The 24,927-nt window shown below is 33.0% G+C and overlaps 2 protein-coding genes across 5 annotated transcripts in view; both read right to left on the bottom strand.

Moving 5' to 3' along the window:
* LOC108739570 (organic cation transporter 1-like) overlaps positions 1-1,206 on the bottom strand; it is a 5,065-nt gene extending 3,859 nt beyond the window's left edge. Inside the window, exon 1 of the mRNA XM_025974764.1 lies at positions 937-1,206. Coding sequence (XP_025830549.1) covers positions 937-1,206 — 270 coding nt within the window. The remainder of the gene's footprint in view (positions 1-936) is intronic.
* Positions 1,207-5,244: 4,038 nt separating this feature from the next.
* Positions 5,245-24,927, bottom strand: part of LOC108739580 (organic cation transporter protein-like) — a 62,209-nt gene continuing 42,526 nt past the window's right edge. For 2 of the 4 annotated variants that reach the window (XM_018473553.2, XM_018473552.2), the window contains exons 2-4: positions 8,784-9,154; positions 7,433-7,609; positions 5,245-6,555 (exon numbers count right to left, since the gene is read on the bottom strand). In XM_018473553.2, the coding sequence (XP_018329055.1) occupies positions 6,284-6,555; positions 7,433-7,609; positions 8,784-9,154 (820 nt within the window). In that variant the 3' untranslated portion in view covers positions 5,245-6,283. The remainder of the gene's footprint in view (positions 6,556-7,432; positions 7,610-8,783; positions 9,155-24,927) is intronic. The other 2 variants (XM_018473555.2, XM_018473554.2) reach the window with 1 other exon arrangement.

The following is a 24,927-nucleotide window of genomic DNA, read 5'->3' as shown; positions in this document are numbered from 1 at the left end:
GGGATATATGTTCCATAAATATGCCGCGAATACAGAAACCGTGGATATGGAATGGTAATTAGTATGGAATCATAGAGCATACGTTCTAAGGTTCCAAAATAAAACCAATATGTATCAGAATAAAATCAATTTATTGAGAAATTCGCAATTAAAATTAATTGTTATAATCACCTTCAGATCAGGGTTTAAAAAATTTAGTGATTTTTTCTTGCTCTGAATTTTGAATTAGTCCACTCGGTCACATCTTTTATAAAAGTCGCCACGGCACGAGCCAACAGTACTTAAAAGATGCCGATATGTTGAAAAATAACACCGAATCCTATTCTGTTTACTCGGTTACATCTTTTATAAAAGCTGCCTCGTACCAACAGTACATACTCAAAAGGGATTCGGTAGTTCACTCGCCGTAGAGTAAAAACATGCTTATTGGTTCTAGATATCATGAGTTTAATGTTTGAGACGGTGGTTTGAAATTTTGTAGTAAGATAGATAACGCTTTGTTCTAAAGCCTGTCGAAGGCCATTTTTTAATTTTTTAATTTCTATTGAAAATATGTATCCTGCAAGAAGCATCAACTTTAAGAACTTGTAAAAGCTTTTAATGACCGTATTATTGAAAACTAAACACGTGCCGAGTTAGTGTGAACCTTTGTCTGTTACCACACAAAAAATCAGATATTTATCTCGCAGCCTTAAATGTTTAGAATAGAAACCCATATTTTCGGAAAAATTCACAGTAGACACGAGCGGTCTATGCGGTCAATCTCCTTAATAAATGACACCGAATCCTTTTCTGTTTACCGATTGCATCCGCAAATAATGAAATTTTTAGCCGCGAATACAGGAAGTGGGTTGCAATTTTTTCACCCGCAAATAATGAAAACGCAAATAAGGAAACCGTGAATAAGGAACTTTTACTGTAATAGAAAATACTCACCAATTCCCACAGATACGGTATGAGCAATAACGATACACCGGCCGAAACGTTGCTAGCCCCCACTCCAACGTTTCGTAGCGCTGTCGGATAAAGCTCTGCGGTGAAAACGGGTACGATAGCGTTCGATGCACTGATTGTGAATTTTCCGATCATTGCGAAAGTTGTCACCACGACATCATAATCAGTCATGAACCATTGAATCGGTAGCGTAATTAGACAGGCTGTACCGGACACGCCAAAGGTTAGTGCCAACGGCCATCTTCGTCCCATTTTTAGAAGAATGTAAATACTAAGAGCGATGCCAGGAATTTCTAAGACGCCCAGTATAACCTTAACAATAAAATGAAGAAAATGTTTATACAAAAAGGAGTATAAATTATATAAGACTAAAAAATTACAAGTCGAATTATAAAACGACAAAAATATAAGATTCTCAGAATATTTTTAAGGTATTCAATAAAACATTTCTTCTATGAATAATTTTAGTGAAAATGTGATCAGAATTTATATACTAACGGAGTAACTAACTTTCTGTATTTCATGTACACAATAAATATAGTGCATGATGATCACAAACAGAATTGTTGTATTTGGAACATTTTGGACAACAGGAATTATTAATGGTATGTATTAGTACAACGAGATTCAGTCATCCAAAATTCTCTGGTCAGGATGGGATAGACATTTGTTGAAAAACAACTGATTACTTAGATTGTGCCAGTAACGAACAACCAATAAATCACTTACAAGAGCTCAGTAACTTACGAAATGTAAAAGTTATATTGAAGGCATTTTTTTAAAATAGTTCACACGGAAGGCTAAAAAATTGTCTCATCTCGAGATAAAAATGTTCAGTCTCTCAGAGTCTCTGAAAGCGAGACTCGAGTCTCCGTCTCTCATCGAGTATCCCTGGTGTCGCTGAGAGACACTGTCGAGAGACTGTCAAAAAAACTGTTTGGCGTCTCTGAACGAGAGACTCGAGTCGCTCATAGAGAGATCCTCATTTCGTATTCAGTCTCTGAAAGAGAGACTCGAATCTCTGAACGAGAGACTCGAATCTCTGAACGAGACACTCGAATCTCTGAATGAGAGACTCGAATCTCTCAATAAGTGGTGTCTCGATAGACATGGTGAAAAGTTCAACATATTTCTATTAATTCAGTCTCTCTGTGAGAGACTCGAATCTCTGAATTAACAATTTTATCGTTCGAGTCTCTCATACAGAGACTGCGAGAGATCCATAAAAACACCTAGGCAATAACTGAGACACTGTGAAAAAACTGAGAGAGACGCTGAAAGACTGGAGAGAGACTGAAAATTTTTGTCTAGGGATATCAGTTCCTGTTTTTGACCATCCAGGCATCCACGAACTCATTTTCCCACCCCCATATTGAAACTCCTGGATGTGTACCCATGTTTAAAATATCATCTACATACATTTCCAAAATTATAACTTATTGACTTAAACAGCCAGCGGTTCTTTGTAGCGTCCGGAATTTTTGAAAATATAGAAGTAAAAAAACACAAGTATGGTACCACGCAAAATATGTAAAGTGATTATTTAAACATTGTTTATTTATCTTTACGATGTTGAAACGGAGCCATGTGCGTTCCCACAAAAAGAAAATAAATTGTGGTAGCAACTAAGCTATTTAAACAATTAGCATGGGAAATTTCGCGGAAAAAAATCAACGTTGTCATTATGTTTATGTTTTTCCTCTTCTTACCCAGAAAACGTGGTATGATAACCTAATTAACTACTTCCTATTTTGTTGACGCTTTAGAAAATTTAATTGTAATATGACTCTATTTGCATGCAACATGGAAGATTAAGCTTAAACTAGAACGGTGCAGAATGATTCAAATGTGTCGTAAAATTAAGAAGGTCGAACTAATGAGACAGTCGGACGTTCAGTGATCTCTGTCGAATCTAAACCGAGAGGGTTCATGTTCGATCCCTATTCAATACAAAAGATTTCTCGGAAAGGTAAAGGCAAACAGCTCGAGTATATTCGCGTAATAATCTCCTAAAATTTGACACGCTGGATCTAAATCTGGCCTCAGAATTGCCTCAGTACATCAATAATTTATGATATCTCAAACTTAAAATGAAACTAATTTGGCTTACAACGTTAGTAAATGCTTTCGGGGTCAGTAGATGAACTGGTGTTGTCCTGATTCGGGTCTAAAGGTCGTTGTCGGCTGGAGTTGCTTCCTAACGTTTCGCTAACACAAGTGGCGAGCTTCTTCAGAGATCCTAACGGAAAGGAAGCAGCTCCAACCGGCGACAGCTTTTAAACCCGCATCAGGATAGCATCAGTTTAATTTGGTTTAGTTTTTATGATTATTTATCATTCGCATTTTAAGATTAATTGTAAGGTATTTCAAAATGTTGATGTGCTATGCAATTTTGACGGCAGAATCTAATCCAATGATAAATGACAACACTCATGGCTGTTTTGTTCTTTTATTTCACGTAGTTCGATAAAAGGTCCAACAAAATAGGTTTTGGAATTTGAAATTACGATATCTCGAATATCATTTAAGATAGGTAAACTTAAATAAGTAGTTTTGTGAAGATTACTCGCCACTCAATAACACATCGCTTAAGGTCACTTTCACACAGTGCGATAACGAAAACGATTTACTGCACGCGATTTGTCGTGTCGTATCGTATCGGAACGCCGCTTTCACATTATGCGACTAAATATTGTTTCAACAACGTTCCAAGTTGAAATGCAAGCCTACCTATCCTCGCAATGTTGTCTGCTTTAATTATGTATATCTAATGGATAGTAATTCTATTAAATCGACTATTTCGTAATTGAATGTTTTTTTCTTTGAGAGAGACATGTTAATGGCTGCAAGTGGCGGTTAGTTTAATTAGACGTATATTTACTGTTAATGTTAGAGGTAGTTCAGGCCCTGGTATGTACAGTGACGAAATTTCGCCAGTTTATTGATTTTTACATTTCAGTCTCTCTAAAGGTTCATGAAATTTTAAACTAGCTGTAACAATTAAGTCCATGTTTTCGTAATGTACAATATAATTTCAGTACGGTTCGCCTCTCGAGCATATGAAGATTCATGAAATATTGAACTAGCTGTACAAATAAGCTATTCTTGGTTCTTTTGCAGTTAATTTTTTGCTTCACAAAAATAATTTCAATTTTTCTCCTTTCTAATTCATTGTCAGTTTTCCGAGGGCAAGTGTAATAAACATAAGTTTAGGCGACTTTCCCCGGAATTTCGTTTAATTTGTATTTTTATACACCCTGTGAACGATTTTTACCATAAAACTTCCTGATAATGTTAATTATGTACAGCAGTGAAGCATTAAAAGAAAATAGTTCTATAAGGCTATGCAACGCGGTGCTCGAAAATCTAAATCAGTCATGTGCGAATCTATAATATTCATTTTCCTTCTGCTCATGCGCGTTCAACTATCGTTCGTCCTGAAAATGTGCCACCAGATACGTATCTTATTTCNCCCAATGCAACTCCAGCGAGGAAGGTCACCTCTGCCAGATTATTAAGGTACTTCCGGTCGCAGACCAGTAAAAATTCTGAAATCACGGTCTCTCCTGGAAAATATCTAAAATATGAAGTTGTTACCGCTGATACATTATTCAATAGTTAATTAATTTCCGAAACAATTCACATAAACAAGATCAGTTTAAATTCTGTAACGGTAATTTATAGAAACTAACAGACGTAGCTCGCGATTTTGATCTCGTTAGATCTCATGAGCACGCCGTAACCAATCATGATATTAATCAAGTCATTTCACCGGTCCAATCAAAAGTTGATATAATATCTAGTTATGGCAGAATATCGTCATCTAGTGCAGCAGTTCCCAATTTCTCTTTGCTACGGAACCCTTTTTGACCCATCCTTTTTTGACGGAACCCCATCTCGACAAAAAAATTAAATCATGATTATTCGTATGTCTGACTCCTGGCACCTTATTCTGTACATGTTGTTCAAATTGAATTTTGAATTCAAAATATTTATTACACGTATATATTTAGTGTGCACATTTTTGCTTATAATAGCATTAAAATTGGATTTAATTTAATGTTCGACATTTCAATTCGAATATTCGGAGTGGTATCCAACCTAGTTTAAAATTTATTTTTAGTGTAAGCGTAAACTGAAAAGCTCGTCTGTAATCTGAAGTCGAAGTAAATAGAAACAGGAACTGTGACGAATATTTGAAAAAGTGATATTAATTGCTGACCGGTATATACATATTTATAAAAATATGTATCTTTTCCTACATGAATACTTATTATTACTTATTTTTTGGAATTAAATTTTTGCAAAACGTGTAAGATTCTTTTGTTGATAACATCTAAAAACGTGTTTCTTTTCTGTTAGAAAGATGAAGGCCACAATGACCACTAATTTGATAACCTATTGTCTCTCTTGACGCGAATGAATTTACAATCGCAGACGATCGAAACTATAGACAAAATCAATAATTAATTTTACTGCATTGGAAGCAAGTAATAATGGTAATTGTATTTATCATGCCATAAATTTATCATTATTTCACTATATACAGTAAGTAAATTAAAATTAGAAATATAGGTAATATGTGAACGTAATTTTGCACTATTCATAGCTCTAATAAAAACACATCATTTTATAATTGTAATGCAGTTGTTGATAAATAATGGTATAAAAACATACGCAAAGGTCAATGTTATTTTTTATTCCATTTTAGATGTTTATGTAGGTGATTCAAATTGTTTGTAGTATTCCGCGCTTTTATAAATGACTGTTTTTAAAAATGCAAATATTTAAAATAAAATGAGTTTTCTCGAAAGAAGAAAAATCATTCTAATGCAAATTTTTATCTAGAAAAAAAAAATACTGTTCGCGAGAGAAAGAGCGCAAAGTGTGTGTTTCCCCTATAAAATTAGAGACTTTAGTTTTATCCTGATGATCCTAGCCACGATTTAAGAACAAATTTGTCAAATTATTGTATTTTTGATGATTTTTGACACGTAAAGCCGCAGGTAAATACTTGTTAACCGTAATCGTCAAATCATCATTGGTCAACTTTGAAACCTCCTATTGGAAAAGCTAGGAATGGAAAATCGTCGCATTGAAACTGTATTCAGGGACATCCCTTCTAATTTGTGCAATGATCTCAAATGAATCATCTCGAGGGACAAATATTCATCATTGGTAAATTGTTTTTTCGTCGTGAAGTTCAATCCTGTAACTCCAGACTCCTGCATGTCGCCTACTGTTTTCAATACCCGTTTCGTTAGGTTTAACGACTTAAGGGTAAAACTTTGGCATGGTACGGATAATAATAATAATGATGATAAAATTCTTACCAATAACTCAGAAGTAGGAGACCTGGTAACGAGATAGCCAATTGAAGATTTCTCCAATCGTTTAAGAAGTATGCAATGCCCGCAATACTAACGTATCCAAAGCTAACGGGAAAGAAAAACGACGTTCCAGATATCGTCCTCCACATACCTCCAACTAACTCAATACACAATACAAATCCACTAAACACTACGGATACTGATATAAAACCCAAAAATGTCCTCAATATCATGTACATTATGAAACCCGGAATTACTGCAATTGTTACCCCTGAAATAAATGGATTATGTGAATCACAGCAAAATCTATCGTACATTTCGTGCATAAGTGATAAAAACCTTAATAAATAGGCAGACTCAATTTCAAATTAATTAGAAATACTACAAATCCAAAAAGCAATAAAAGGAAGAGTATTTTTTATGGTATTATCTGCATTTCATTTCTTTTTTCTACTTTGTCTTACTAATGACAAAAACTAATGATGATTCTATTGATTCTATATAGACCACTACCTTTTCTGATTTTTATTTGTTAATGTACTTTTCTCAATTACACCGATTATTTCAATTTAGCGCATGGCTCACAAGTGTGAGTTAGAAAACAGTCAATTTGAGCATCCAACTTTGGACCGCTCTGTCGTTTAAACTGTTAATTTTATGTATGAGTTCGCTTTTTAAATTACTTCCTTAAACTTAATTGAGAATAAAGAAATAAACAAAATTCTGCGAAAAATTTATGCAGTATGTACTATCATTAAATCTGTTTGAAATTTATATTGTTTTCATTAATTTTTCATAGTAAGACAATAGTTTTATGTCTACCATACGTAAATTAATATTTGTACAATTAGATAAAAAGGTAATCTATAGCTTTTTAGATATTATAGGGCTAAAAACCTGTTATTATTTATTGATGGGAATTCATTCGGATTCACATAAAATTTATAAATACCGAAACTGTTGCAAGTATTTTTCAAATTGAAGAAATTAAGCCAAGATCAAGCGTCATGTTCAAGAGTACCTTGGTCTAAATTTAAATCCTGACTGATCACGAATCATTTTTCCTTTCTTCATGTAATTTGACTAATTATCATTTGTTAAAATTTTTACTAACACTAATACGATTTTGAGACGCCTTGTATAGTTACCTAATAGAGTTTGTATAAGTATAGAGGCCATAAGCGTCCTTTTCCTTCCATATTTATCGGAGAATACTCCACATATAAGGCCTCCCAATGCAACTCCAGCGAGGAAGGTCACCTCTGCCAGATTATTAAGGTACTTCCGGTCGCAGACCAGTAAAAATTCTGAAATCACGGTCTCTCCTGGAAAATATCTAAAATATGAAGTTGTTACCGCTGATACATTATTCAATAGTTAATTAATTTCCGAAACAATTCACATAAACAAGATCAGTTTAAATTCTGTAACGGTAATTTATAGAAACTAACAGACGTAGCTCGCGATTTTGATCTCGTTAGATCTCATGAGCACGCCGTAACCAATCATGATATTAATCAAGTCATTTCACCGGTCCAATCAAAAGTTGATATAATATCTAGTTATGGCAGAATATCGTCATCTAGTGCAGCAGTTCCCAATTTCTCTTTGCTACGGAACCCTTTTTGACCCATCCTTTTTTGACGGAACCCCATCTCGACAAAAAAATTAAATCATGATTATTCGTATGTCTGACTCCTGGCACCTTATTCTGTACATGTTGTTCAAATTGAATTTTGAATTCAAAATATTTATTACACGTATATATTTAGTGTGCACATTTTTGCTTATAATAGCATTAAAATTGGATTTAATTTAATGTTCGACATTTCAATTCGAATATTCGGAGTGGTATCCAACCTAGTTTAAAATTTATTTTTAGTGTAAGCGTAAACTGAAAAGCTCGTCTGTAATCTGAAGTCGAAGTAAATAGAAACAGGAACTGTGATAACCATCTCAACGACTACAGGATATTCATCATTAAGTCTGATCCAAAGATCATTCAAATTTGAATTAACTAATTCGAATTCTTGTTTTAAGGAGGATAAATTCTTAATATCGACCAACTTCTCATACTCCGACATAGTTAACATTGATGATTTAGTTTGCTTTTCGAATGGATTCTGTGTTCACAATCACTGCCTATTTTATGACTGTGTGACTCCTCTGAAAAATATTCTTTCAAGGTGTTTTAAGTTTCAATAAATGTTCGTTTATGGTTAGATACAGAGTTTTGTCTATTTTTACTAGGACAAGAAACATCATATCTCGCCGAACCTCTATAACCTTCCGCGGAACACCAGGGTTCCGCAGAACACCATTTGGGAACCGCTGATCTAGTGACATCAGCTCCTTAGTCAAGATGATATATTCATGTTAAATATTCAGTTACACAAGTGATACCTTAGTAGTAGTAGTAGCAGATATTAGTAGATAGAGAAACACTGCCACAACTGCATATCTTTTAACATACTTCTTGTTAGATATTAGAGAAATTACCTTCATTGCTGAATTCCCAATTAGTACAAGTTTTTAGGGTGTAGTTTTGCAAAGAACTGATTTCATCCAGACTGTTAACGTTTAAAGCGTCTATGTCTATCATGGAACAGTATCCATTCGGTTGAGTGTAATTCCTCCAAATTACAGGATCAACGTCTTTAAATTGTTCTGTCCTTGCACACCAAACGTCCTTCTCTTTTGAAAGGAACGTAGGTGAAAAAATATGCCAGGTGCAAGTGATATTGCACAATGATAGAAGAAATGTCATCTGGAATTGCCATTTTCCGTATGAATCTATCGTTTTTTCTATCATGTCCTCTTCCTCCTGTTTTTCTTCGGCCAATATCGATTTGCTGCCGCGAGCCATTTCGCTGTAACCAAATATTTTGTTAGTAATTAAAAGTAAGTACTGCTACTACAATTGTTATTTTATATTAAAAAAAAAACATCCATTTCGATAGATTAGATTAGATTTGGAACGTAAACAGTTCATTTGTTACACATAATATGTAGTAGGAAAATAATAGAAGATCTTTTTATTAAGCATCCAGGAATTTAATTTAAAACTAGCAAATAATAACATCAATACACATTGTAGTGTAATCCTTCAAGATTTTACTGTAAAAAATGGCCCTCACCAGGGATGTCATTAAATTACCGAATAAAATCTAGGAGTTTAATTAAAATTCTGATCTGCGTTAAATATATACACTTAATAATGATAATAATCAAATATTAATGTGAAAATTCATTTTCCACTTATACCAATTATAAATTACCTCAAGTTAATGAGGAAAAGTCCGCTCGGTTATAACGAAATTATACTTTATATATGGTAGTAAAATTGATCCAAGCAATCGTGAATATAATTCCTAAATTCCTACATTGCTCTAATGCAGGACCTTCTATATTTCAAGTCTTCGACAAATTGTGCGATTATATAAACAATCTTTTACTAGAAAGGATGCTCAAATAAAATGACTGACTGATTTTCTAAATTCCAGATCTAGAAAATATAGGTAACCATGTAGTTTATAGGATGCACCTATGATATGTATTTTTTATTGCTTTCCTTCGAAAAAACTTTGTTTTAATTACCTAACATTTTAATGAAAATCGTCCATAACAAACACCCGAATTTAACGAAGAAAATCATAAGCTTTTTCGCGTTTTGGTGATTTTAAAATTCATTTGATCCCTTTGAATTTTTCAGATTTTCTGAACTGATTCAAGTTACAAGATGCAATAAATAAATGCGAATTAAAAAAGTTACAATGTTTAATGAAATTATGACATTGTTTACAAGTGTCTTTCCCAATTTTTGGATCATGTTTCTAGAACATGAATTTAAATGATGTCATATTCTGTGAAAATTATTAATTTGGCTCCTCAATATATTAACTGGAGCCTTTAATTGTGGACGAAATAAAACACGTGTCTTTATTTACACTTTTTTTTCATTGCCATTGTCTAGAGTATATGGTCGTAAAACTGGCATAATTAAGTGATTGTCTGTGGACTAAACATTTTCACTAATCTTTGTGTAACATAAACCAAACTGACGGCGCCAAAATAAAGAAAAAATAAATAAATTGTACATTCATTCATTTATCTGTAATAATTCCGCAAATAGAACATCGCATCGGTTTTGTAAAACGAAAAACAGACCATGTTCTAAGAACTCTATTTACTTACTTTATTACTCGTTACTCCTATTATTTGGCAGATGGTTAATATCATTTAAAATATATGGTATTACCTATTGTTATTGAATAAATTAATGTAAGTTAGATTACTTTCAATTACGATTTAACAGTTACAAGTAAACATTTTGCTTCGATTGGCATGAAGCAAGGTTAGCGTTTGACCAGTTTTAATTGATTATCTAAAAGAACCTTTTCACAAGTATTTGTTGCCGAAAATGGCCATGCCCAAAATTAATAATTAATAATAAAAACGCCTTGGTGAAACGAATAGAAAATAATTTATTTTCTTAATCTATTTCCATATCCTTATCTATTATATGAGCTATCGTTTTAATAGATATGCCACGATACCTACTAATAATAGGTACATATAATGTGAAATCACAAACAACGTGGTTACATTGTTAATGGAACTGGATGAAACGTATATATAAATGTAAAGGCTTTGGATAATAAAGATATCTAGATATGTATCAACCTTACAAAGGAATACAAAGACACAATAGTCTTATTCTCAATGCTCCTAGGTCTATTCAACATAACAATTAAAATGAACGAATTAAGAAACAATAAGAGTAATAATGATAGAAACATTCAATTGCATTGAAGGGTGTAGATGGAAGTATCTTTTTTGTTTGACAATTTTAAAAATACTAAAGTCACTTATTAATGTTTATTATATGTAGGCATTAGAGATATGCAAAATGTTTTTTTTTTAAGTATTTAAATACAAAATACAAATACTTTTTTGATTTGTTATTTCAGATGTAAAATTAGATAGACTAAATGTGGTGTTCGCAGTATATCACCAGCTGCGAAGATTGAGTATGATTCACATTTTTCCGTTTGAAGTGATTGTAATACAGTTTTTCTACCTTTGTGTTATAGTTTCTTCAGTTCAGCAACAAATGATTCTTTTGTATGCTTCCTTGCTTGCCTTTGTCACCCATTTTAATTGGATAGATTTAGATTAAAATAGTTTACTTAGCGTGAAAAATCAGAGCCAAAATAGGGTTGCAAATAATTTTATTGATGTAAAATCAACATCAAACATTTTATATCAAAATATTTACAACCCCATTTTGTTTCTGATCTTTTACACATTGTGATAAAAGAAAGAAATGGAATCCATAGTTTCTTTAGTTTTGGGTTCATCTAATAAGTGGTTTTTCGAATCGTTTTCTAAGAATTTTGGATTATAGGCATTTATTAGCACACCACATTCTCTTCATTATTTTTCAGTTTTACACAGCTGGCGTATATCAATTTGATATAGTTTTGCGGGCTGTTTAGTCTGCATTCATAGAATTTCGTACTTCAAATTTCTACGGACCATGACAATGAACCCGGAAAACAATATCGATCCAACATTTAAAATAATCCACTTGCAAGGAGTTTAGAATTTTTTGGGCTTTCTTCAGCTAAAGAATTAGAATTTAGTAATTAAGAAGATTTATGCTAAATGCTCATCATCATCATAGGGTCGTCAGTCCTAAGACTGGTTGGACACGTACCTCCACTTTTTCCTATCCTGAGCTAAATGCTGTACTTGATAAAATATGTTTTCAATACATTAAACGATCCGTGAGGTTTAATTTTTTTTGCGTTGTTTGTCGCCCTATTTTAACGTCATAATTTATCTTTGAAAACCGTATCTACTAAATCTACTAAATGTTTTAAGAATCATCAGACGGCATCGTAAAAAAACGGACAGACAGACACACAAGTGATCCTATAAGGGTTCCATTTTCCATTCGGACGTACGGAACCCCTAAAAGTAGTCCAGTTTAAACAATAATTGTAAAAAGACATTAATTTTGGTTTTCTTGTTGTTTAAACATTGTAAGGTCCTTATATTAGTATCGGGTCGGGACAAAAAAGAATAAAAAATCACAAAAGATGAGGTAACAGACAACCCCAACGGCTGTGAAAGTCGAGTTAGTCTATTGGAAGTGAAGGCAGTTGACAAGTGACAACTAAATCCTTCACCCAAACAGTCGAGGTGCGCTATCTCTTCACTGAAATATTTGTAGAGCATGAGAGGATTAATAAGCTTAGAATTAGGTGTGAAAAGTGAAATTTTTCCGTGACAGGTGTCATGTTTTTAGAACGAGTAGCGAATTAGTATCAGGCGAGATAATAAAATTTTGAATCTGACACTTTAACAAGAGATTGTAGGTAATTAATCTAAAGTAAATTTTAAAAATTTTCAAAACGATCTAATAACCAAAAAAATAGAACGTGTAATTATACAACACGCTACTGAAGTGAAATTTCTTCAAACACACAAACAAACCGGGATAGGGGTTAAGGAATTGGTTTAATGGTATTATTTGTAAACTATGAATTTAAATTTTACCTACACTATACATGCCGGATTTGCCTGTAACGAACGTTGCATTGAAGCGCTCTCACGGCTCAAGCGATCCCCACTACGAACTCGTCTACGTAGGAGAGTAGAGGGGAACATCCGTTGCATGGTTTCGTTACATAGCAACTCGCATGAAACGAACTTACCTTACCGTGCGTAAAGAAGTTTCACTTCAAAAATTGTAATAAATCGTCTAAAAAAAGAAAATACTTTTCGGCCTATGTTTATGGGATTCTGTAGTTCTCTACTTCTATACGAAACGTATAATTAAGAAACCTATGCTATTCTCAAAATGAATTGTTTATTGCTTGTCAAAATGCTTCTGCTTAGTAATTTACAGGCATGATAAAATTCAAAAATCAAATTTACGTCGAAAGAAATTATTAAATTCGTAGATGTTTTATTTGAAGAGGATGTTTATCGGACGGCTGTCACTGATTTGTACAAAATGAAATCATCCAGATGTACATCCATTATTGTGATGTATTTTAAACAAATGAACGCAGTCAGTAGTGCCAAATTATCTTATTTTGCTTCCAATTTGGTAATTAAATGTTTAAACGTCTGTACCTCGAACTTCTATAACTTCAAATATTTTCTAAACCGAATATTTTTTGTTCTCCATATATGCATGTTGTATTACAAACTCTTTAACTTGAGTTTCTTCATTTTCGAGATTCGAGTGCGGATTTAACATTATAATTCGAGTTTCTATTAGTTTTAGGTGTTGATTATTGATGAATAAAAACAATTGTCACCTTTAAGTTGCTTGAATAGTCCTGTTCATTGGTAGTAGGGGAAAAATTACGAATATGTATCTATTAGTTTTCTTCCAAAAATTTAGCCGAAGCTTTTAAGCGAAACAGAAAAAAAAACCGGTTAGGCTAGGATCATAAGGTTATGGTAGGAAAATACAACCTGAACGAAGTTTAACATCTGATATTGTAAAGGTTATAAGCAGTATATCAATATACCTACCTAGAAGCTTTGTATTCAAAAGAAACATTAAAAAGTTTGATGGTAAAGTAAAGTTTTCCTTATTCGAATTTTCTCTGCATTTAAAAGGTTCAAGTTAGAAAAGTTTTTTGCCTACGTGTTCTTTTAATCTTATATCATTAAAAATATGTAGCATCGTACTACAGATGGCGTTTACCGCGCCATTTGTGGTATTTTCTAAAACGCGCTGTTAAGGCAGCAGGTAAAGATTGGTCTGTGTTCTGCCGGAGCTGTCTGCCACGCGCTGATGAGATCCAAAAAGATCAAAATCGTGATCCGCGTCTGGCAATTTCGACAGAATACAGACCACTTCGAATTATTTTATTTAAATTTGATGTTNACTATATAACTACCTATCTACTATAGTATGAGAAGAAAAATATTAACCGATTGCTGAATTTCAAAAAATCCTAAAACAAAACTGCATGTTAGAATTATACAATTCAGTTGGCAACGTATACCTAATAAAAAGACAATAAAGCTACCGTACAGACTTCCCCTGCGGGCTTTTATTACAATTACTCGAATAAGTTCGCTAACTTCTGAAATAATGACAGATGCCCTTGAATCTCCCGTACTTTTCAACCAATTAAACATTTACCCGACTCAAACAGACAAAACAAAACGTTATAAAATTAGTAAAAGTTGTTTTGGTATCGTAATTAACCTCACCGCCTTACCAGCAACCCAGAGTGAATAGAATATGAGTATATTAACGGACGTATAAACCGAAGTAAAATTCTAAACGACATATTGCAACATTGCGCATCTTAAAACTTCAAAGGCATCTTTTAATATAAAGTAAAATTCGCAGGTGCAATTTATTTCTATGACCTCAACTGCAGGTACTATAATCAGATACTTGTACTAAAAATTATTATTCAGTAACTACTGAAGCCGTGTATTTGTGCCAAAAACATTTAAACTAAACCTATAACGTAAATAGTAAATGTTGTTGTTCATAAGGACACAGTAACTTAAAATAAACTCGCGAAGATTTCTTATTTGTGATTCAATATCATCTGGTAGTGCATAATTAAATATCCGTTACAATATTTTCCTTTACATCATTAGAGAATCTCATTCTTCAAAAGATGCTTTACTTTTGATTACATATTGAGTTTTTGACTTCTTTGTCTCGATAGAGGACTATCGACAGGATTCAGTGAAACATATAAAGAAGGATATAAGTATTTATTTTTAACGTAGATGTACATAAGGATATGGACAGAGGACACACGGCGAGGTACCAGATGCTTAGTTTCTATTGGGGTTTACTGGCCATTGATGGATACAAGGGTGCAACCAATAAGATCTAAGCATCAGTATATGGGAGTCAGTCATGCTACCTCTCCTGAAAGACTACACAAACGGTTTTACGCAGGGGTTTACCAGTCATCAACAGATGAAAAGGTAGAGCCCCAGTATAAAGATTCTATACAGTAGGTTCACTCCTTTGATCTGTCTAGAATTGTTTGCAGGCCATCATAAGTTAACTTTACGTCCGCTGAACTGCTACGTACGAGGTCGCGGACGATTCAATAGCTTTATCGAAGTGTTTAATACAAAATGTATTTGTATCGTGGCTTCACGATGACAATCTGTAGAAGCCAGCCCTTGTATAGGCGGTGAAGCGTCGGCAAGAGAGAGAGAGAGAATGTATGGGCGTGACTTGGGAGTGAACCTACTGTATAGAATCTTTCTACTCTGGTAGGCCCTAGGGTATAGAAAAACCCATCCTTCCTCTCCTAGAGGCTCCACGTACTGTGTAACTCAGGGGTTTACTGTCTATCAATGGATGCAAAAGTACATCCAAATAGATATAGGCACCAGAGCATGGGAACTACCTATCTTGAGAGGCTTCACTTCCCATATTCTTATTCTTGGCTGTGATCTTTTTCAAATAATGAAAGACACAGGAATGAAGGAAGAAAGAGACTCATAAATGTAGTTTCTTCTTGTCATGATAAATTCTGCCTGTCTGTACATTCGAAAATTTCATATTTGTCATTTTCGTCTTTAAATTCTACTATTCTCATAAGTGTAAGTATATTTTCTGTAAAATATTGTATAGGAATTATTTAACTATCTTCCTTAATATAATATTTAAAAAAAAAACGATTTTATCTTAATTAACGAAATTCAACTGAGCCCTTGTATCAAATATTACCAAAATCAAAAATAATAAATTGATCTACATAAGTAGTAAACATTTCAAGTTCCAATTTTAGGGAAATTAATTACAATTTACGTAACCAATTGCTACTTTTCTGGTTCTCGCGTCGCGTCGTTGAAAAAAGCTTATAATCCTCAACGTTTCGTCGATTCATATCAACAACATCTTCAAAAGCTCTTTGCAAGAAGAAGATTAATAAAAATGGATTAAAAGCCTTATTCAGCAACTGCCAGAAATGTCGAAAGTTAACAATTATATCAACGATAACCGTGAAAACTCAAATTAGTTTGAAAAGAACTAAAACTGGTATTGAGTTTTGAGTAGTGTTCTCTATAAAATGGCACCGACTAGAAAAGCAATAATAATAATAATTGAAGCCCAGCTACAAATGCAGTAATTAAATCAGTTTTAGAGAGACCTTGCTATAAACAAACAATAAACTCTTATAGCCTGTAACATAATCCGGCTATAAAACAATGCAATTTAATCACAGCGTTTTATGACAAATGCAACGTAAAGGAATTGATCGGAATTTTATTAAAGTGACGCTAAACATATTTTTAGTTCGTTTAGTACCTACCGATTTCCTTTCATTAAATTGTCAAAATACGTAGGTAGGGGCTATTCGATTATTACGTAAGCACTACAGGCGGCAGGGGGTCTTTGTTTTGCTTACTTTTGATAACATGGAGGATGGAGGGATTCTGGATGGTGATTGCATCAGTAGTATTTATTTTTCTATTTTTTCTACAAAATTTAGTCGATTTTGGTTTGAACACATATGGCAGCCATACTTGTCTACGCTTGAAAACGAAACGCATGTTCAGGGACTTATTACTGTTGCCCATGAATCAATAAAGAAACCAGAACACATTGAAAAAGGCATATACAGCCCATTTCAATTTGTTTGAATTGCGACCGTGAAGAAATCTGCGCGAAGATAGAAAGAATACACACTAGGCGTGAGCAAGACAGAAATAGTTGGAACAAGCTTGAACGAGCAGGGCTCTCGATGGGCGGTCTTAGGAGATCGGCTAGAATTGTACAGTACTAGACGAAAATGTTTAGCAATTTCTTAAAACAAATGTGTATATAAATTAACAATAGAAAACAAAGCAAAAGTTTTATAGGTGTGTAGAGCGTTAAGTTAATTCACTTGTTATTATTTTTGGCTAAATATGCTTTTAAATAAAGCATATTCTTAAATTTTAACGAGGCAGTTTAAATAATTTTGTAAATGGTACTGTACACTTTTGTCTAGCTCTCGCTCGATGATCGGTGGAGAAATGAACTCCGTAGACAAATATGATTGAATTTGGAATTATGCTACGGCGCATCCTAATAAAGGGCAGGGGCATATCTCTAACTTCTTGAAACTAACCGTACCAGGGTGTGTTCCGAAATATAACCCAGCATACTGGTCAGTGCTGATGATGTTATGAATCGGCGCCATGTTGTTTTGGTGTGCCACCATATTGTACTGGTGAGACAAGTGTGATGTAGTAGTATATCAAACGGATGTGTGTGTATCTAACTTTGAGGAATTTTTTGTTGTAAGAAACATTAATAACTTTTGGAGTAAAAGTGTTGTAAACGAGCACAAGCTCTATTTTCAATATGGCGTCAATTTGACGTCAAAGCACTGGCCAGTATATTTCGGAACGAATCAACAGTATGGCGTCGATTCATGACGTCATCAGCACTGGTTACTATACTGGGTTATATTTCGGAACACAACCCCAGTGTTTAGGTATGACATAGGAGGGGGGTAGCAGCTTTGCTTACTTTTTCTGACGAGGGGAAGGGAGGGTCAATAATTGCAGAAAATATGCTTACGTTATACTTGAACGGCCCCTTAGGTACAAATTATTATTATTTATATTTATAATTCCGCCCATTTTACTTGAACGGTGTTGAAACTTATATCTTAAAAATCTTGTGCGTAGGTTCCAGTTTAATTTAGGATTTGGGACATGTTAAAGTTAACGAATCTCATTAAAACGGCCGCCGACTAATTATATATTACCTAATATTACTATTATCATCTATATGCAGGTGATAAATATACGTATGTAGGTACCAGTCAATAATCTATTAATTACAACTCTCAACCAATTGATTATCTGCAGTTTAGAGTGCAATCGACATTCACTGTCATTTAATATTAGAGGTTTGCTGGATTGTTACCTGAATCTAGGCCAAAGTTTTATTTTAAACTTGTATGTGTGTAAGTAAGAAAACGTAATGAATGTATGTACATGTGAACTTAGAATTGCAAACCCGATGCGTGATAGTATTACAGACGTGGAACGATATGGAGAAGCCCTTTGGCAAGGTTACGCATTATTGAAATAAAAAACAATCTTGACCTAATCCAATAACAAGCAATCTCTCATTACTCTGTTCATTTTCTTCCTTGGACGAAGGTCAGTGACATGATAGATTTGATCGAGAAAAAGGGAAAGTGCTCAGGTTGAACTAAAGTCTATTGAAAGCAAAACATCTTTTTCGTTATAACAATTGAATGAACTATTGAAATTAAGAAAGTGAATTAAAATTTTTTTCTCAATGTAATGAGAAATTGGTCATTATAATGAAAAACTAAAATAGTTATCTTAACCCAGGACGCTTCCGTACATTTTTGATATTGTCTTTAACATTGCAGTACTACATTATTGTCATCTAATCCAGGCCCTTTTGATAGAAAATAAACGGTTGTGGTTGTTATTTGAAACTAATTATTTTTTTATTATACCACTTCGTAATAGTCTTATTAACATGTTTTTATCCATTCTTAAATCGATTTTTTCGGAAAAATAATGTCACTTGTGACTTACAAGCGAGTGGCCATTGTTAAGCATCTTTATAAATTTACCAAATTTATTCTACCTTTCCAAATATTTCTAAATGTACTTTATATAATTGTTCATATACATATATTGCTAATACAAATTCAAATAGTGTAAGTGATTGATCGTAACTGTCTATGGCGTGCTAATGAGATGTAATGGCGATTCACGTGTAATAGTTTTAATAAATTACTGACGTAGAACTTATACTGTATTTAAAAATTCTACAGTTTATTAACCTTTTAATTTTCATTTCACGACATTAAATAAATAAAAACGGTTATTAAATTTATCGTTATCATATCAAGTATTCAACAGCATTTTATTGTGTTTAAAAATTATATAATAAACCAATAAACTGGTCGATACTCGTTTGATAAGGACTATGTATATATAAAGTTTTTTTTGAATAACTATATCGGAAAATAATATAATTATAGAGTAACTCCCTAAATTATAAATCCATTTCATGGTCATTTCAATTATTTATCTCAAAAAAGTCAACCACGTATTACAAACACATTTATCCATTAGCGTAAATATGTATCACGTATTTTGGGATGCACGGGGTACGATCAAATGGAATCGCTTCAACCAAAATATTGACTCTAAATGAGATAATTTTAAAACCATTCAAAACAAAACCAAATAAATTAGGATTTGTCATTTTCAACTACCGGACACATTAAAAAGCAAAGATATTTTCAAAAATAACATTTTATTGAAATGATCCGTTTTATATAATCAGATGTAACTTAAATAGGACCCGTCATAAAATTTCATATTAAGTCAAAACTCAAGAAAACTGCAAAAGAAACATTTTTACATCAGAGCAATAAGTACAAAAGACAGCAAAAGCAAGCAAAAAACAAAATTTGTTGCAAAACAAAAACAACTAACTTGTGATAAGAATACAGCATTTCAGTTGACCTGCCTAATAAAATCCTAATCTTTTTGACACCATCAAAAAACAATCTACAAATTTTTGACTAACAAAGCTTATTTAATGCATCACAAAGTGCCAAAATAATTTAGCTTTTGAAGTTCTTACTTCTTGTTTTGTGAACAGTAATCNTGTTTGCCTTTGTCGTTTTAATTGGAAAGGGTAGCAAATAATTTTACTGATGCCAAATCAACATCAAACATTTTATATCAAAATATTTACAACCCCATTTTGTTTCTGATCTTTTACACATTGTGATAAAAGAAAGAAATGGAATCCATAGTTTCTTTAGTTTTGGGTTCATCTAATAAGTGGTTTTTCGAATCGTTTTCTAAGAATTTTGGATTATAGGCATTTATTAGCACACCACATTCTCTTCATTATTTTTCAGTTTTACACAGCTGGCGTATATCAATTTGATATAGTTTTGCGGGCTGTTTAGTCTGCATTCATAGAATTTCGTACTTCAAATTTCTACGGACCATGACAATGAACCCGGAAAACAATATCGATCCAACATTTAAAATAATCCACTTGCAAGGAGTTTAGAATTTTTTGGGCTTTCTTCAGCTAAAGAATTAGAATTTAGTAATTAAGAAGATTTATGCTAAATGCTCATCATCATCATAGGGTCGTCAGTCCTAAGACTGGTTGGACACGTACCTCCACTTTTTCCTATCCTGAGCTAAATGCTGTACTTGATAAAATATGTTTTCAATACATTAAACGATCCGTGAGGTTTAATTTTTTTTGCGTTGTTTGTCGCCCTATTTTAACGTCATAATTTATCTTTGAAAACCGTATCTACTAAATCTACTAAATGTTTTAAGAATCATCAGACGGCATCGTAAAAAAACGGACAGACAGACACACAAGTGATCCTATAAGGGTTCCATTTTCCATTCGGACGTACGGAACCCCTAAAAGTAGTCCAGTTTAAACAATAATTGTAAAAAGACATTAATTTTGGTTTTCTTGTTGTTTAAACATTGTAAGGTCCTTATATTAGTATCGGGTCGGGACAAAAAAGAATAAAAAATCACAAAAGATGAGGTAACAGACAACCCCAACGGCTGTGAAAGTCGAGTTAGTCTATTGGAAGTGAAGGCAGTTGACAAGTGACAACTAAATCCTTCACCCAAACAGTCGAGGTGCGCTATCTCTTCACTGAAATATTTGTAGAGCATGAGAGGATTAATAAGCTTAGAATTAGGTGTGAAAAGTGAAATTTTTCCGTGACAGGTGTCATGTTTTTAGAACGAGTAGCGAATTAGTATCAGGCGAGATAATAAAATTTTGAATCTGACACTTTAACAAGAGATTGTAGGTAATTAATCTAAAGTAAATTTTAAAAATTTTCAAAACGATCTAATAACCAAAAAAATAGAACGTGTAATTATACAACACGCTACTGAAGTGAAATTTCTTCAAACACACAAACAAACCGGGATAGGGGTTAAGGAATTGGTTTAATGGTATTATTTGTAAACTATGAATTTAAATTTTACCTACACTATACATGCCGGATTTGCCTGTAACGAACGTTGCATTGAAGCGCTCTCACGGCTCAAGCGATCCCCACTACGAACTCGTCTACGTAGGAGAGTAGAGGGGAACATCCGTTGCATGGTTTCGTTACATAGCAACTCGCATGAAACGAACTTACCTTACCGTGCGTAAAGAAGTTTCACTTCAAAAATTGTAATAAATCGTCTAAAAAAAGAAAATACTTTTCGGCCTATGTTTATGGGATTCTGTAGTTCTCTACTTCTATACGAAACGTATAATTAAGAAACCTATGCTATTCTCAAAATGAATTGTTTATTGCTTGTCAAAATGCTTCTGCTTAGTAATTTACAGGCATGATAAAATTCAAAAATCAAATTTACGTCGAAAGAAATTATTAAATTCGTAGATGTTTTATTTGAAGAGGATGTTTATCGGACGGCTGTCACTGATTTGTACAAAATGAAATCATCCAGATGTACATCCATTATTGTGATGTATTTTAAACAAATGAACGCAGTCAGTAGTGCCAAATTATCTTATTTTGCTTCCAATTTGGTAATTAAATGTTTAAACATCTGTACCTCGAACTTCTATAACTTCAAATCTTTTCTAAACCGAATATTTTTTGTTCTCCATATATGCATGTTGTATTACAAACTCTTTAACTTGAGTTTCTTCATTTTCGAGATTCGAGTGCGGATTTAACATTATAATTCGAGTTTTTATTAGTTTTAGGTGTTGATTATTGATGAATAAAAACAATTGTCACCTTTAAGTTGCTTGAATAGTCCTGTTCATTGGTAGTAGGGGAAAAATTACGAATATGTATCTATTAGTTTTCTTCCAAAAATTTAGCCGAAGCTTTTAAGCGAAACAGGAAAAAACCGGTTAGGCTAGGATCATAAGGTTATGGTAGGAAAATACAACACGAACGAAGTTTAACATCTGATATTGTAAAGGTTATAAGCAGTATATCAATATACCTACCTAGAAGCTTTGCATTCAAAAGAAACATTAAAAAGTTTGATGGTAAAGTAAAGTTTTCCTTATTCGAATTTTCTCTGCATTTAAAAGGTTCAAGTTAGAAAAGTTTTTTGCCTACGTGTTCTTTTAATCTTATATCATTAAAAATATGTAGCATCGTACTACAGATGGCGTTTACCGCGCCATTTGTGGTATTTTCTAAAACGCGCTGTTAAGGCAGCAGGTAAAGATTGGTCTGTGTTCTGCCGGAGCTGTCTGCCACGCGCTGATGAGATCCAAAAAGATCAAAATCGTGATCCGCGTCTGGCAATTTCGACAGAATACAGACCACTTCGAATTATTTTATTTAAATTTGATGTTTAACTTTTAACGTTAAAGTAGTGTCCTTATTTATTTTAGGAAATGTGTAACTTTTTAAAAGTGATGTAAATTGTTGAACGTAGAACAATTATCTTTATGGAATTGACAAATATAGTGTCAACTTTATGGCCGCACCCTAACACTGTAAAGTTACGCTTACTTGTACTTATAGGGATATAAGCGTCGCCTTTTACCACGGTGAATGAATGCTTTAAGTTTAAATAATTCGGGATACATGTAAGTATATTATATTCCATAGTGAAAAGACGGCTTCAAAGAAATTTTTTTCTCTTTTGTCATCTTGTTCTGTACTAAAAGAAATTAATTAAACGACAAACAAGTTACGTAGAGAAAATACATTGTTATATTTGACGAGAAATATTCAAATTTAAATTAAACAAAAGAAATGTGATACTAAAATCACTGGCTTGGCTACATAATGCTTATTGAAATTATTTGAAATAAATAAGATATGACTTTTGTGTAGATGATGTAATATTGACATTTTCAGAATCCGTGAAAGCATCAGAAAAAGTTAAAAACATTCTTATTGTACAATTGCTGGAGTCAAACTGTATAAATTATGATGTAATGTTTACAATCTCATTAATTAGGAATCAGTGTTATTTGTTAAAAATATGTACGCAAAAGGTTGGGTATTCAATAGAATTGAGTAGGTACTATGTTTCTCTAATGGTATATGAACAACTGCATTAGTACTTGCTCCCAGATTATTTGATATGCTTAGTCTCATTGAACTTATTTCAGTGGAGACAAAGTGATTAATTCAAAAAATTTTGCAAATTAATTTAATTTGGCATAAATCAGTATTACCAAATAATATAAAACTAAATTAAAATACGCCAGTCAGTAGAAATTCCCAAGTATTTTCGTGTTAAAAATTTAATTTCAATAGAACTTCACATGTTTTGGTGCAAGTATTCACACTTGAGTTTATTAAATTTCATCAAAGCCGTATTACTGCTACTAAAAAAGTTGTGTACAGATCGTAGAAGGTATTCATATAGTTGGCAAATATTACCGCATGTTCCTCGCCATCGAGTAGGTCCATTCCGACGATAAATTTTTCAGCCTTACTTAAAAAATCATTATTTTCCATTCTGCAGAATTCATGACTAATTAACGTACTGCCGAACCAAATTGTGACCACTATATAGATTAGAATTTTCTTTAAACCGTTGCTGAAACATTTTTTACATCCCTAAGCAAAACATGTCTTCATTTACCTATCATGTTTCTTTCCTTACCTAGAAATGCGTATCAACTGACAAATTGACTTCTAAAACCTACTTAAAAGAGTTCAATATTTAAATTATAATTCAGTTCAGCGTTTTTTAGTATAAAATCGGTGTAGCTGTCAGGAACGTTTACAATATAGACAACTTTTATTAGCTAAAAATGTCTTTCAAAGATGATGGGAAAAACAAGTTTAGGTTAATTATTTGTTAAATTCACAGCAGCTTTTTCAGAATAAATAAATTTAGCAGAACAGAATCTTCATTAAACAGCCAATATAAAGGCACGGAAGTTTAAATTTACGTCATTGGTTATGAGAAGTAGATTATTAAATGTTAAAGAATGATGTATTACGGTATGGTTATTTAGAATAATAGCCTTTAGTATATTTTATTTATTGGTAAGCATTTCCGCAAATTTAATTTTTTACCTTTACTTTCTAGGAGTAAAAGCTTATGATAATAACTAAACTAAGTTAAATTAGACAATGTACACATGTACGTACATGCTTGTATTTTCAAAACTACTTTTGTGCTATTTAATTCGATCTCTGAAACTGCACCACTTTGTTCTATATAGGTACGTCTCACCGCAATCTATACAGTTTAATAATAAAGCCTTAAAATTTGATGTTTTTATGTGTAGACCTCACTGCAAGAATATATGGGGTACACCAGAGCCGGGCAAACTTTAACTTCGTAGGAGCCGCTACATGAGGTTAGTTTGAGTCCCTCCATAGCCTTCAATGAGTACGAGAGAGTAAGAGTAATGAATAATTTTGTTTTGTCTTTTTCTTCTCCCTTCCACTCCCATATCAAGCCCCTTCATCCCGTAGACGAGCGAAGCCACTCTCGCAACTTAAATAATACCTACGAAAATTTTCGTTACTACGTTCGCAAAACTATTGGGTTTGGCTATGGAAGAGGGGACTCATCTACGAAATGGAAGGGATAAGAAAAGGAAAGAATCATCTCACTCGCACTCGCAGGATCA

Source organism: Agrilus planipennis, unplaced genomic scaffold (assembly GCF_000699045.2).
Source record: "Agrilus planipennis isolate EAB-ADULT unplaced genomic scaffold, Apla_2.0 scaffold173, whole genome shotgun sequence".
NCBI classification, from domain to species: domain Eukaryota; kingdom Metazoa; phylum Arthropoda; class Insecta; order Coleoptera; family Buprestidae; genus Agrilus; species Agrilus planipennis.
Note: the sequence above shows the minus strand (reverse complement) of the source record. Positions and strands in the feature narration are given on the sequence as shown.